Source organism: Dysidea avara, chromosome 9, assembly GCF_963678975.1.
Source record: "Dysidea avara chromosome 9, odDysAvar1.4, whole genome shotgun sequence".
Taxonomy (NCBI): Eukaryota; Metazoa; Porifera; class Demospongiae; order Dictyoceratida; family Dysideidae; genus Dysidea; species Dysidea avara.
The window spans coordinates 17451464-17467155 of NC_089280.1; the positions used below are offsets into that span (position 1 = coordinate 17451464).

The window sequence follows — 15692 nt, forward strand, 5'->3', positions numbered from 1 at the left end:
CTTCTATACTTATAGAAAGGTGGTAAGAAAACAATTATGCATGTAAATAACTTTGTGGCCACTTATTGTTGTGATTGAATGGTTGCTATGCGCATCTCTTGGAACTTAAAGCACGTAAATGATTTTATTATCACCACCACCACCACCTATTCACATTTGCAGAGAAGCCTTTCTATTCAGACTTACTGGTGTCGTGTCCAAGGAGGGAAATGTATCTCTTCCACAATTCACATTCATTAATTGGATTCTGTGTTCTGACAATTTGTTATATTTCCATAGCATCATGGCTATACTACTACTACTGTGCATGGCTTTGTAGCCAATTTTCTCATCCATTAACAGACAATTTTAAGTTCAAAGCCTATCCCCTCTGGTTAAAATTACAGCTAAAAGGCCAATTAGCTTTGAATGTGTGGTACAAATGGCTTGCCTTGACAACTTGTAAACAACAGTGTAGAATTACAACATACTTAGCTATGCATATACATGACCTGACTTAGCTTAAAATGAAGATTTTTAATTCTCACTAATGTGTGTATCTGTTGAAGACTGTACATGCCTAGCTAGCTATTTATTCAGTGTAATTAATCCTGGGTGCAGAATGATAGCTTATGTACTTATAGTATTGAATTGCCAAACCTGTTTTTCTACAATATTGTTGTTCTTTGTTCAGCTGAAGATGACTGAACTGCGTAGCTACTGGTGTAGTGGCACATTTGAGTGTCTCCTGTATCTTACTACATATATGAAACCAAATGTTGTGCTTTATATGGAGGATTAAAGCATCAAGTGTGCTGTATTTTCCACAGTGCAGTATGGGCTAATATGGCACGGTTGAAAAAATCCCAATTTATTTTACGAATTAACCCCACTCATCAGATAGCACAGTTGATCACTTGCGTGATATTATAAGTCACTACACTAGCCAAACTAATCCTAGACTGTGACTATAGAAATAAATTGTATGGACACTTACTGATAGTCTGATGGTTGACAACTGAAGTCGCAATTTGAGATACTCCAGATGAACATTCCGAGCAAGACTTATGAAAATTTTTTATCTCAGCTATAGCATCCTTTCCACTGCTATGATACTTGTGGCTGAATTGGTATTTTGTTAACCAAGTCCCAGCTTTTATTATCAGCTGGCAACTTTACTGGTACTGGAGGACAGATGAATAATGAGGTGGACTAAAGCATAAGAGACAAATACTTAGCTGAACTGAAAAAACCCAGCCCAATGTGACTCAATCTGCACTGAGACCACCATTATACCAGCCAAGGAACCAGAGGTCCAGTGTTGGGCAAGTTACTTGGTAAAAGTAACTAGTTACATATTACATGCAACTGAACTATTTAGTTACAGTTACATATTACCCAAAATACAAAGTAACTATAATAATATTACATATTATATTACTTTGTGTCTACAGCCTTAAGCTGTCACGTGTAAAATCACGGCCTTATCACGTAACATGATTGTGTTGTTGGACAATGTGCAAATCTTGGAAGAAGCTGGTGAATAAGCTTCATTCAGTAGTCTTCATTACTTCGTTGTGGCTAGGCATTACTCAGTGGATTACTAACAAGATTAGTAACTTCGTTACTTGTAGTACGTAATATTAGATTCGTTACAGTAACTATATTACTTAGGTAGCGCATTACATTTGTAAGTAAAGTAACTTGAGTTATATTACCTGTTTTTATAGCGTATATTTCGTTATATTACTTAGTTACCACAAAAGTAATAATATTATGTAACACGTTACTTCCAACACTGCGGAGGTCTAATGGTCACACCCGCAGTAGAAGCCACTAAATAGAGACCAAATTACAAGCTTTTCCAGAGGAGGGCTAGGACATAGTTAATTGCATTTGGTATTACACACGAGTCTCAATTATGATAATCTCACCAGCAAACCATATAGGGTTCACTTGGATATTAAGATAGTGCTTCACATAAGCTTCAAGAAAATGTACTTTGTTTTGAAAGAGTCTCTATACTGTATAATCATGTGAAACAGCATTATTCAATATTTTGTCAAGTACAGAACCAGTGAATGATGGTTTCACTGGGGCTCAGTATAGTAGATATTCAGATAGCATATGCTTAAAGCCTATATACTTAGTTTTGTAAGAGCTCTTACTGAGATCCCAAGTGGTGTCCTACCTATTCTGATTTTTATCCACTACTGTGTAAACCCTAAAACATCAAAGTGATCAAACCGTTTCAAGAAAATTGATACCATTGAAAAGTCCGACAAAACATGAGTTACTCATGACATGCATGGCTTCTACAAGTTTGACTGTAAAGAATTGCACTTCAGCTGTGGATAGATTTGTGAAGACAGTGAAACTTCCACCATTGGGACCACATTACCTCATTAGTAATGCCATTTTTAGTCCTAGTCTAAAGTATTTTATAGTCCTATGGATGTGATTGACATTTATTGCATGTAGTCCAATACATACAGGACTAGGGTTTGAATATATACATGTTCACTTCTTCAAAACCTCTTTAATAGTGTCACCTGTTTGTCATATGCACAAGGCCATTATGCTAGGACAATTTTTTCCGTATATCCCAAACATGTGGTGTGTTACCACTGAGACTATTGCTCATATTAAATCACCTGATATGATTGACTAGTGACACCCCAGTGGTTACTCTTGCAATTAGTGGGTCCAGTGATTCAGTATGCAGTGAGTCTTGAGCAAACCTGAGACCACATCTAAAATTGTGATTTGGTATAAATTCAACCAAACAGTAAGTGTAACAGCCCAATGTCAAGTGCTCATTCTCATAGGATGTTACCACGTGCCTCAATACCATGGTACTATGTACCACCACAAGTGTTTTTTTCTCCTCTGGCAGCAAACAAGCTTAGTCATTGTTTACAGCTCTTCTTTTGCAGTTGTTCTATGACCTAAGTGCTTTGTACATAAACCAGTGTTTAGTGTATATATATATAGTTAAATTTTGATTCAATAGAATGAGTGTATTATATACCACATACTATTTGACTAGGGCCAAGAATGTGGACCAACATCAACAGACAACCTGTGCATGTGACTGATCGAGCTTGTGAGTGGCTGTGGAAGGTTTTGTTACCAGTACACCAAGCTTATTAGCCATTACAAATATGTTAACTCGCCACAATTTTATTTATGGATATTGCATTAGTATGTTATTGTAATGAATTCTGTTGTGTGTTATCACACAATAAAGCTTATGATGCTATAGTTTTAATATGTGAAAATCTAGTTAGTCAGTGACAAACAAACATGTAAACCAGATGGACTGACTGACTCTGACATGCTTGCCTTTTCTTTCTGTATTTTCCATGTTTTATTATTATTATATGACGAAAGAATCAAGTTTTAAACCTAAGATTAATATGTTAAAAGATAGCACTGGTTTGCGGTAACATTGCTTAGCCAGTATTTTTAAAGTTTCAGACAATATTAGGTAATCATGAGGAGCCGGCTGGCCTCTGATCAGAATTGAAGTTTATCAGGAGGGAAAATAATCCTTATGCACCACAGTCGTAAGGTTACAGTAACAGCTACTCAAAACTATAGTATTTGAAACCTGTGTGTTCAGGACACCTTGGGGCTGATTGAAGTATGTGTTATCAAAGTGTCTTGACTTTTCAAGTCCGTTTCCATGCTGAGGGATACTTTGGGACCATTACCAACAAGTGTCCAGATTATGCATTATCCTCGTTAACATGTTCTACTGTAACTATGATGACAGTGCTGAAAACAAACAAAATAACTTTGTATGGTTGCCAGGTTAAAAGTTTGTGTAGTAAAATTACTGCCAAATGCCAACCACAAGCTGGCTATGACTAAAAAAGGGTAACAACCATTTATCACTGACTGAAGCCAGTTTGCTCTTCAAGTAACCTAACCACTAATGAATTGTAACCATAGATATTAGAACCTACTAACTGGCATTAACAATGCATAGAAGTGTTGAACAGTCCCTTTCCTCTTTGTGCTTACCAACAATGCTATGTGTATACATAGTCATTCTAATCCCTTGATCTAGTGGAACCTGTCTTTTTCCACACAGCTCAGAATCATGTTGAGATCTTGATTACAGGAGTTACATGTAACTAAATGCAGTGAAAGTATCACAGTGACATCTGGGACAAAGCAAGCCACAATTAAGTAGTGAGGTTGCCTTAGTGTTATTCGTAGTGCTATGAAGCTGGTATTGGTTAGCACTTCAGACTACATAAGGAGATGACAGGTGGTTTGGGCGATCAAAAAATATCTCATTGGTTGGGCTAGCTAAGGCATGCCCTAATTACACCAGCAACCATACCACTCTAAAAGAAAACAAGGAAGTGTTTGATGTTCATGTTGGGCAATTGGAAACCAGACATGGTCAAATCATCACATAAATGTACCCTAGAGTAAAATGCTTTAGTGGCCACCTTCTTATGAAGACCACATTGTAATTGGATTTCAACAGAGCTTACGAGCTGCTGAAGGCTTCAATCAAGTAGATCAGCTATCTTTAGAACCTGATTACAATGTGGTCTTTGTACAGAGGTGGCCACTAAATAAAAGTTTACTCTAGAATACACGTAAATAACAATTTGACCATTTCCAATTGTCCATTCATGTCTGCTACACAGTACCACCCTACTAAGGCTGTACATAGCCATGCAGGCATATAGTATTCAACATTGGGAGCAGCTACATACACTGTTTGTTTGTTTATTTATTTATTAAGACTTTACAGCACAAGTGCTGAAGGTCTGTAAGACACCTGGTCCTACAGCCTGTTTAAAGTGTAGTGATAGATATGCTGTTCTTGCCATGTTACTGGCATATATATTCTTGATTTCATGCTTCCGAAAACTGGCAGTCATAGAAAAATATGTTTAATAAACACTAACAAAAATACACAACTATCTCTGCAAGAAACCTTAATATTGTAAAATAAAACTAGTCTGTTGTATCACACAGCCGCTGTATCAGTGTTTTCTTTAGGGGTGCCCCACACTAACAGTTGGCAGTCATCACTTAGTTTATCAATTGGTGACTCAGCCCTCAAAGACTTTGATGGATCATCCTGGCTAAGGTGGTGATACCCTTTGCCGACTGTCACTACAAGAGAGTCATAGACAACAGCTAAGTTTGGCTGTGATGGTGTCGGTAGAGGTAAACATAATACGCTCCTCATTGAGACTTTGTGCATGTATACTGATACTGCACATCGATTAATGTCTTCTACAAGTTGTTTTTCATATTCGATTCTAGCCTCTTCTTTTTCCCGTTCTGCAGCTTCAGCTAACTTTTTAAGCTTCTTTCGTTTCCTGCGTCCGTCCGGACTGTCTTCTTCATCAGCTTCACCACAAAGTGCCTTATAGGAGAAAGCTATCATCTTTCCACATTTGGTACCAACATAAAGAGTGTTAGTACTAGAAGTCAAGCTTGTGATTCTAGCAACAGTCGTAGCTGGGCATGGACTGGTAGGCAATTTGTCTGTATAGACATGTAGAAAATGAACAATACTTAATACAGACAAATGTAAAACTTACTTAGAATAATACAAACACTGGAGATATCTATCTCCTTGATGAAATTGCCAGTCTCAGATTCGTACATCTTTATTATTGATCGTCTGTAAAATGTGATGACTGCCACATCCTTCACTTGCTCAATGTGGCTGACGTGAGTCCCAGGTACATCCTTCTCACTTTCATCAATGATAATCTACAAGGCCAACCAAAGAACAACAATTATTGAGAAGACAACAAATCAGTCCCATGTTGTACAGTAATGTCGTCTAGCATATAGTTACTTGGTAACTATTGTAATCAAGTAGATAGCTAGTAGATACAAAACGTAACACTACCAGCCACATTTCAATACTCTACTTAACCTTAAACTACATAAAACTTGCATACACCATATCCACCATAACCACTGAATTGGCTACTGATAACTTGTATATAAAAGATCTACAAGTTGACATGGTCCACTGTGGCACTGTTCAAGTTTAGTAAGTTTCTCAAGATTGATTGCCTTGTTTTCATGAGCAGAGGTTTTCAAGTGAGCTAATGGTAATTTTTGTTGATCGAGGAAAGATTTTCAACTGAAATCAAGCAAATAAGACAGTGAAACAAGTAGAGAAATAGTACTGATTGCTTTACTGTTAATACCTGCCACTGTACAATAGCATTGTTGCCAATACAGTTGTTACTTAAACATCATGCATAATTGCCACTAGATTGTGCTATATACCACAAAGTTACCACTTATGTTGCATAACTATCAGGAGACCATAAAAGTTATGTATAAAAATTTGAATTCATAGTTGTCAAAAAAATTGTCAAGCAGTACCTATTCATAATGATTTGATAGACCGCATTGTAACCACTGTCAAAATGTCAAGGCTGACTACAACGCTGCTTATCTACACCTTGTTCTACCTCTCCAACTACCTTATAGATACAGTTGGCAATTACACTGTACTAGAATATTTTCATAGAAAACAACAAGCTTGATTATTTATAAATTCTGTACCATGACATCAAGGCATACTGTGTAGCCAGTTATTTATGTAGCTATCTATTGTTATCCATTTCATGAGGTATACGAATCTTGCAATTGTTGTTACAAAGTTACTGAGTATAGAATACGTATTGTAGCTACAACACTGACAGTGACAAATATTTCTCCAAAGAATGTCCCATGTAAATATCCTGCTGCTGCTGTGCAAAGATAAACATTGGTGCAGTGATAATTGGTGAACAAACAAAAAATTATTTCCCCCTTCCAAATATCTACGTGTCTTAGTGGTACTGCTCAGTTTGAGCAACATCTAAATACCAGTCTGTTAGCAGTTACTGTATTGCACTGTATAGGAATGTGTAGAAACAAAATGAGTCTTGCTTAGAGATGGCTGCAGCTGCTGCAATGAAACCTATTTATTAAAAGACACCTTGGCACTGACCAGTGTCTTGATTATCTAAGTGTCCTGATTATAAAGATCAGATCACATGCTAAGGAAAACTTTGAGACCATTACCAATTGTCCAGATTACACAGGTGCCATCAATTTTAAAGTGTCCTTCTTGGGTTCATTGAGGGAATATGCTTGCCTCCCCTACCTCCTCACTCTCATAAAACCTCTCCCTCTCCTCTCGAGTTATTTCCTAAGTGAAGGCCTAAAGTCCTGATCAACAGGATTCACTCTAGTAATACTAACCTAGCTAGTGGAACAACTTGAATCAGACCACTATTTCTGAAGTGCTTATATAACAAGTTTCATGGATAACTAATGTTTAAAATGTGGGAAATGCTCCCTATAGCAACTTGACAAATTTTATTTTGCCACTATAACTCAGTGAGCATTTCACCATGTTATTCCTGTCCTTCCATACAGATATATACATATGTCTTATCATCTAACAGATTTCGCACCCTATTCTCAGCTTTGCACACCTCTATCCCAAGTTGTAGTGGATCCATGATGTATATAAGTTCTCCAGCTGCGATCCAAAGTTTGCTACCAATAGCTTTTAGGCAGTTGATGTGAGTTAGTTGATCTGGTGGACACGAGATCCCAACAGTGAGAGGTTTGTGAATATCCCATGTGGTGCTGTCATCTGAAATAAATTTCATCACAACAAAACAGAATAATGCCATATTACTGTACGTACCACTTTCACACCTTAGAATAAAGGAGCCGCCCAGGTTACATTCGGGTTACAACTTGGCAGCGATTATATAGACATTCAGGCAAACTTTTTACTATGGAGTATTGACCACACCCACATTATTGATAACATGAAATTACCGATCTAAACGAAAAAATAACCACTCTACAAGCAAGCTTACCCATCTAGGCCTTTAATAAAACTCCGTAATTATGCCATAAATGATTCAACAGCACTGATTGAAACATTAAACTACATAACACCAAAATTCTTTGTGATATATCTCTAGGATTTGTCTGTTCATCATAGTCAAAAATAGCCAGAACATACCAGCTGCTGACCCATAATCGAATCTTTCAAGCATGTATATGTATATAACATATCCAATGGTTGCACTCATATTGGATTGTGTGATTGATTGATCACCTGGGAAGGGCTATTAGCCTGCTACGGATTGGAAGTATTACAGCTATTATATGTGCAATACTTCCATTTTAAAATTATATGCTTAATGTCTTATAAACCACACCTTTGGCCTTCTTTAAGATCATCAGGTTACCATCAGACTGTCCAATAAATACAGAATCACCAGCATATCTACATGGTATGATTGATACATTTACATCCATTACACGTGGGAGTATCACTCACTCAATACAAAAAGAATGTTTTTGTAGTTCTATTGAATTCAACTCTCTGTGACAATCCTTAACAATGTTGTGAAAATATAGCCTTTGGGTATACACAGTTTAAATGCCATAGTAAATAGATGATTCCTACTTTTTATTTTCTGAAATGATCCACATTACAAGTTCTTCAGCAGGCTCACCATCTGGACTTACAGAACCTTGCCTCAGTGGGTCCTTATTGTCAGAAACAATAGACAGCTCAGCAGGTGGTGGACTTAAGCTGCTTCTAGAGCGTCGACGGAATTCATCTGACACAGGAATATTACCAGGTACCGCCACCATGCACTGAATATGTGGACATTTGGTGACAAAATGTTTCTTGACTTGCTATAAACCAACAAACACAAGCATGAACACTAGTGCTGATTCTACAATATGGACTTGAAGTCTTACTTTCTCACTGGGTGAAAACACTGAAACCACTTCAATGTGTGACTCAGTTTCATGTGAGGTAGCTACCCAGATTTCTGCTGTACACTGTCCCAGCATGTTAGCACCAACAAATGATGATGATCGGACTGATCTAGTGGATGCTGATGATGATTCTAAAGACCTCATAGGAGAGGTGTCCGGTGTAAATATGCCTTTACTGATCCTTGCAACAGCAGAGCAGTCAATCTAATTATTTACACACATAATGAAGCATTGGTCAACTACTTTAAGCAAGTTTTACTTTTCAGGAATAAAATAGCTTTATAGTAAACAAACAACATTTCCTTGATAGTAGCTAACTGTTAGTACACTCGATAAAGTGCCAAAGTTGATGTTCACATTTGCATGTATGTAAATAGAAAAATGAGCCTGCTGTAATCTTGCCAATAATATAACCTCAATTTGTAGTGTTTTACTAACTATTGGACAGTTCCTTAGAAAAAAAAAGAAGCATATGCAATTAATGGATAACCTCGTGCTTGGATCGGGAATAATATTTTATCGTTGATGGACTCACGGTTTGATTTGCCAGATATCTCTTCAGTGCCACACCAGTTTTTGGACTAACGGCTAACCTTGTGCCTACTCTGTCTCAAAATTTAAAAATTCTCTGGGGTGATGCTCCCAGACCTCCCTAGATTGGCAACTGTGGTGTTTTCAGTCTACTCAGATGGCCTTACCACCATTGTAGTGCTAGATCCGGCCCTGATAATGTGCCTACTTGAGAAGGGTACAGGGAAATATCAATTTAGTGTGTAAGGATACCGTACATGTAAGCAATATCTAAGGACTTGTCAACAATCCCAAAATATGCACAAACTGACTTGAAACTAAATCTAAGAACACATACCATCCCCTGTATAGTTTGAGTCAGTGGGTCATTCAGATCAGCAAGACACACATGCTGTAATTTAAGGCAAAGTGGACCTACAAGTACGTATATTTACTACTAATTTAATACCACATCTTATTCTCTATTAATTGCAGTTACACTGAAAGTCATAGACCCAAACAGTCCAAATATTTTTGAAAGGGTACAGTCAATTGTCTTTCTCCCCTATGCAACAGTTGCCAAACATGGTACAGATGCATACCACATGACTTCGTACATATACACTGCAGGTATACATACCCTTGAAATCTCAAGTCCTTTTAATGGGATCCTACCAATATAATCTGGCAGAGATGGCATCACACCAGACGCCCGATACCCAAGCAGCCAGTTCTGGTACCATGTAAAGCTTTCAAGGTTGATCCCTAGATGTACAATAGAAATAAACACCATATACACAGTACTTACCTTGCAATGGCTGCACAGATTGTAAAGTTGGTGTCACACTTCTCTTGTATGTGCTATAGTTCAAGAAATTTTACAATGGTCATGTACAGTAGTACAACATGGCTATTGCCTACATTTGCCTGAATTTATGTCAAATGTTAACTTACGGTTTTCTGGCAGGAGTGCTGGTTAACACTCCGGAAGCAGCAGTTGGAAGAGTGGATGATGAAGTATTTCTTCTAAACACTTTATCAAATCTGCAATTACGTCAATTACATAAGATCTACAATACCAATATGATTTACAACATACAGGGAACTCAGAAGAGACTTCTGTTTAGGCGTTTTCTTTTCATTCAACAATTTCTTCAGACTGTGCAAAAACAACAAAATAAAACATATCTAACTCATTTGTATGTGCAGTGTCAAAAATTACAATCACAATTTGTAATGAACTCTTAGCGAGACTCGTACAGCAATTGTATTAATAATGAGGATTTACTTTCACAGTGTACTGAATATTGATAAAATACTGGACATAGTATTGTTTTCTTACTTTCTGTTGTCCTCTTCAAGATAATGACACCTGTTCTTTAGCTGCATCAGCTCCTTAATCTTAGCAAACATTTCCTTCTTTGTGAACACAAACATGGCTCCCTAAATGGTACATAAGTTATCACAAATACTTAATAATATTATAGTAGGACTACAAACTGGACTGGACATCATACATTAGGGTACTGTACTATTTTAAGTGGTTACCATAGACAGAAAACAGGGAATAAATCAGCTAACAGTGTTACATATTGACTATAGAAATCAAATGCATGTCACTGTACCAGATTTTCATCATCAGGCAGTGATTCTTGTAGAGCTTTCTCCTGTTCACGACGGATACTACACAAAAAGAGAACAACAGTGTGAATATCTCTATGAATGCAGCTCCTTAAATCATGGCTCCCTTTATAATTGTCTATTCACCTTGCAATCAAATCAGGTAAGGAATGGTAACATGAAGTGGAAGCTACCTTATGCACATATTAACTTATGCCAAGCTGAAAAGAAGCCAAAATGACACAATCATAAAGGCTGAGTTATCTCAGGTACAGCCACATAAGGCACATATATACTATGTACAGGAGGAGATAGGACATACACATGCATATACACTGCACATGAAACTGGAGCATGAATATGTCATACACATGCATATATCCCACACTACCCACAAGCATGCAACCATACACCACATAGCATTGTACACAGAGACACATGCTGTTGCATCACACACACACACACACTACATGTGCACACAAATAGGCTACTCAAAACCCTCAAATATATCACAGTTAACCACCTAAACCTAACAATAAAAAACACTTCTATACCTGGCTAGCTCATCTGAAAGGTTCTTTTCTTTGGCATTGCATTCATCTATTATCTTCCTCAACTCCACATTTTGGCTAGAACAAGACAGTCATACTCAGTTACATGCTAGAGTTAATCTCTTACTTATTCAGAGCATCCAACTCAACAAGCATAGTCTGTTGGACTGCCTTCAGCTTCTCACTACATGATGTTCAGAGGTACTACAGATGAGATGTGTAAGTGAAATTCTTACGTCTCATCCACTGCTTCATCACGCTGATTTAACATCTGCTGCATTTCTGAAAGATTACAAATCCTTTTACACTTAAAGTGAGACATATAGTACACATACATATATGTAAACTAAAACATATATTTCCAAAGAACAATGATACTATCATATTGTGGTTACACAGATGGCAACACTTGTAAACCACAGACTTAAAGTAATAGAAAGTTAATTCAGTTACTTCTAGATGGTTAGGTATTATAAAAAGTTAACACAGGTGGTTATCCTAACTAGATAAGAATTCTTGAACAGCTGGCAGGCAATAAAAAAATAAAGCTGGCAATAGAGTACTGAATGTGTTTATCTGTTAAACAATACATCATTTTTTTATTATGACTTTTCTGCACCATTAAATAAAAACCCTCAAGAAATGAAACACATTTGTGGTTAACCACTGCATCATGTGATCATCCTACTGCATGTACAAAACAATGTCTAAACGAACAATCAGTATGGCTGTGATGCCAAACTATATTAAATGGTGAAAACCAACATTTAAAAATTTAATATGTTGACTATAAAAAGACAATAGTGAATTTGTTTAGAGGTTTCAATAACACCAAGCTCATGGGATAAAAGCATTCCGTTGATACATGTATGCAGTGAACATCACATCTCATTGTAATACAATTTACCTGTCTGAGCAAATTCCTCGGGAGCCAATAATTCAAATTCCTGTGCTAAAGAGAGTGGAGGTGGTCCCTCTGTCCTGGCTTTGCGAAGAGTCACATTTTCACGCCCTGTGTTCTCCACTTCTACCCACAATGAGCTGGGTCCAACAGAGCCTGATGGAAAATGGGAACAAGTATGATATGAAAGTGACTCATTTTAATAGTGAAAAATATTCTATAGAACAAGTAGGGTTTGAGACAGCTTGTTGACCAATTAGTTCTCAAAAAGGCGATTAAGCACCTCGTTTTGCTGTCAAATGACCAACACCTTTTCTTAGGTGAAATCAAGCAAACAAACTATAGTTTAGTTGATCAAAATCCTTGATCCCAGTTGCAGAAGTTCTACAAGACAATTGGTAGCAACCAACCCTTTAACCCTTCTTTTTGGTACCAATCTGTATGAGTTAAGTCATACTGTAAGGCATGACACAATGTGAGGTGATATTCATTTCACGGCATCTGCTGCTACCGTACTGTATGATAATCATGTGAAAAAACCATAAAAATGACAATTACATGCACAATATTTGCCAGTTCATATTTTCTTAGCACATAGTCTAACACATACTATTCTGTGTGCTTTATTAGAGTGTTTCAATTGAAACTATACAATATACAACATTCCCAAATGCCATACAACTACTGAAAAGAAGCTCACAATACTTTATCAGTCAGATACCTCCACCCCACCCCTATATTTTAAGCAAAGCTTTACATGAAAGTCTCAGATACATCACCAACAACTGTAACATTGAATGAAACGCATGGCATGTTAAGCTGAGACCTGTACCCTGAGAATGCATCAGGAACTATCTGAGAGAGTCTAAAATACAAAAATTTCCTTTGGGGGGAGGGGGCACTCCCAAATCCTGTCTACTCATGCTTATGCGGATCTTTACACCATTGCCCACTTATTTTTATAAACTTCACCAAAGCCATTTCCTACATGAAGCATGAAGGTTTGAAACTACAAGGTTACTCCTACAATAATTCAGTAACAAGATAAGATTTTGTGCAACAAACTAACTCTCTGTAAGCTCTTGTGTACTGTCTGATGGTTCTGTTTCCACTTCCAGTTGGTTGTCACTGGGAGTTTGATCCTCAGAGTACATTTCTTCTTCCTCCATTGAAGTTTGACTCTCAGTTACTAATTGCTTGTGCTCCAATGATGATGGAGGTGATGATTGTTCTGAAGCATTTGCTGTACCTAAAGTTTATGCAGCAATAGAATTAAGAGCTGAACTGAACACTATATACTAACACACTAAATTTGGTTCATTTTTGCTCACTGTATAGTGTGTGTATGCGCGTGTGCGTGTGTAGTGTATGTGCAAGTGTGTGTTGTGTGTGTGAATAGTCAAGTGGTTAGAGCACTGGCCTGGTAATCGTGGATTTTGCAATTGCTTGGTTTTCCGCAAAATTTTCATCCTTGAAAATTAATGATTATCAGGGTTAGCTTTAGTTCTCTGCTTACTAATAGGTAACCTCACGAGTAATCCTCGAAAATAAAACCACAAAAAATTCTGAAATTTGTCGAACTGCAAAAATTACATACCTCAAAAATTTGTACGTATACGGTATCCAAATTGATATAATATATTGCTCTGTTTCCTTGAACAAGAAACTTTACTCACATTGCTCCAGTCTACCCAGCTGTTGGAAATGGGGACCTGATGTCAACTGGCCCATCCAGCTGTAACCACAATGGGTACCTGGTGTAAACCGGGGAAGCAAATGTCAACTGTCCACATTTCACATGGTGAGTGAAGGTCCAGGTAGGACTTCGGCTGTCCATACCTTTACTTGTGAGACATAGTACAGCTTCCTGCGGGTTACTAGTCCTGCCCAAGGAGAATTTTCCTACACTGACTTGTAGCACCTGAGTAGCGCACGGGTATCCCAGTGCTGGTTCACTGGACAGGTGTGACTGCATGAGCTACAGCCAAAGGCTTTGCTTTGCTTACAGGAACATTCCCAAATTTAGAATAGTGGTGGTTACAAGAGACAGGGTTGAGTTCAGAAATGTTGAATTGGGCCTTAACATGTGTATATCAGAAGTGAATCTGTAGTGGTTGTTGAGTGGTAGTGGTGGCTATTTTATTTGAGTGGTGGTTGGTGACGACCACTGCCTTCCACTGTGGGCACATCCCTGTGTGTGGATGTGTGTGAGTGTGTACGCGCACGTGTATGTGTGTGTGTGTGGGTGTGTGTACTGTAATTAATACCACATTCAACTCTACACAACTTCACCTTCTGATTGTTGAGTTTGACTGTCAATTACTAATGGTTTGTGCTCCAATGATGATGGAGGTAATGCTTGTTCTGAGGCATTTGCAGTACCTAAAGTTTATGCAGCAAGAGAATTCAGAGCTCAACACTACTAACACACTAAATTTTGGCTCATTTTTGTTTGCTTTAAAGTGTATATGTGCGTGCGTGTGTGTGTTGTGTGTGTGTGTTGTAGTTAGCACCACATTCAACTCTACATGACTTCACCTTGTGATTGTTGAGTATGTTCTATTTCTTTATTTAGCGGCTCAGCAACAGCCCGTTCACTTTGAGTGTCTGACTGCTGGTTAATACTACTGCGTTGTGATGATACCAGTGACAGAGAGTCCTCAGTAGGTTCAGGGGAGAATGCTCCTGGAACAAGGGGAATGCCACTTGAAGTGGTGATTAAACTGGAAGCAACGTCAACAACAGTAGGTTTCTCCCGGTCTTTAATAGATGGCAGCCTCCTAACATTTAAAAAATACACATTAAGACTACAAGAAGCACAACACAGACACATACGTGTGTACGCAGCACACACACAGACACACACACAGACACACGCACAAACACTACACACAGACACATACACACTACTACCACTACAACTACGACTACTACTACTACACTAGGGTTGGAACAACTGTACAAATACACCCTCCAAAACTTCTTTTGTAAGTGTTACCAAAGCTTCAAAGCTTTGTTGCTAATGTTGTGTCAGTAATAATAGATGAATGTTAGGATGAACTCTGTAGTACAGGCCCTGTACTTTGGCAGGTTTAAATTATAACTGCAACAAAAATACATGAATGGCAGCTGCCACAAGGAGTAACAATACTTGTGCAACTGCCAGTATCTATGATAACACTTTGGAAGAAGGGTAACGCAGCGTCTGAAACTAGTGAAACCATTGAACTATTTGTCTCAGTCTAACAACCACACACACACTACTACACTATACCACACACACACACACACACGCCCACACATAGTACACACACGCCCACACATAG

At 37.8% G+C, this 15692-nt stretch overlaps 1 protein-coding gene across 1 annotated transcript in view; it reads right to left on the reverse strand.

Moving 5' to 3' along the window:
* Nucleotides 1–4882: 4882 nt before the first annotated feature.
* The window catches only part of LOC136265559 (uncharacterized), a 34095-nt gene continuing 23285 nt past the window's right edge, over nucleotides 4883–15692 (reverse strand). Inside the window, exons 6-25 of the mRNA XM_066060434.1 lie at nucleotides 14905–15146; nucleotides 14659–14748; nucleotides 13436–13615; nucleotides 12373–12522; nucleotides 11702–11747; nucleotides 11593–11649; nucleotides 11469–11543; nucleotides 10920–10977; nucleotides 10637–10737; nucleotides 10394–10453; nucleotides 10249–10338; nucleotides 10103–10155; nucleotides 9935–10059; nucleotides 8764–8988; nucleotides 8462–8697; nucleotides 8333–8413; nucleotides 8211–8278; nucleotides 7446–7630; nucleotides 5559–5733; nucleotides 4883–5502 (exon numbers count right to left, since the gene is read on the reverse strand). Of these exons, the coding sequence (XP_065916506.1) occupies nucleotides 4976–5502; nucleotides 5559–5733; nucleotides 7446–7630; nucleotides 8211–8278; nucleotides 8333–8413; nucleotides 8462–8697; nucleotides 8764–8988; nucleotides 9935–10059; nucleotides 10103–10155; nucleotides 10249–10338; nucleotides 10394–10453; nucleotides 10637–10737; nucleotides 10920–10977; nucleotides 11469–11543; nucleotides 11593–11649; nucleotides 11702–11747; nucleotides 12373–12522; nucleotides 13436–13615; nucleotides 14659–14748; nucleotides 14905–15146 (2824 nt within the window). The 3' untranslated portion in view covers nucleotides 4883–4975. The remainder of the gene's footprint in view (nucleotides 5503–5558; nucleotides 5734–7445; nucleotides 7631–8210; nucleotides 8279–8332; nucleotides 8414–8461; nucleotides 8698–8763; nucleotides 8989–9934; nucleotides 10060–10102; nucleotides 10156–10248; nucleotides 10339–10393; nucleotides 10454–10636; nucleotides 10738–10919; nucleotides 10978–11468; nucleotides 11544–11592; nucleotides 11650–11701; nucleotides 11748–12372; nucleotides 12523–13435; nucleotides 13616–14658; nucleotides 14749–14904; nucleotides 15147–15692) is intronic.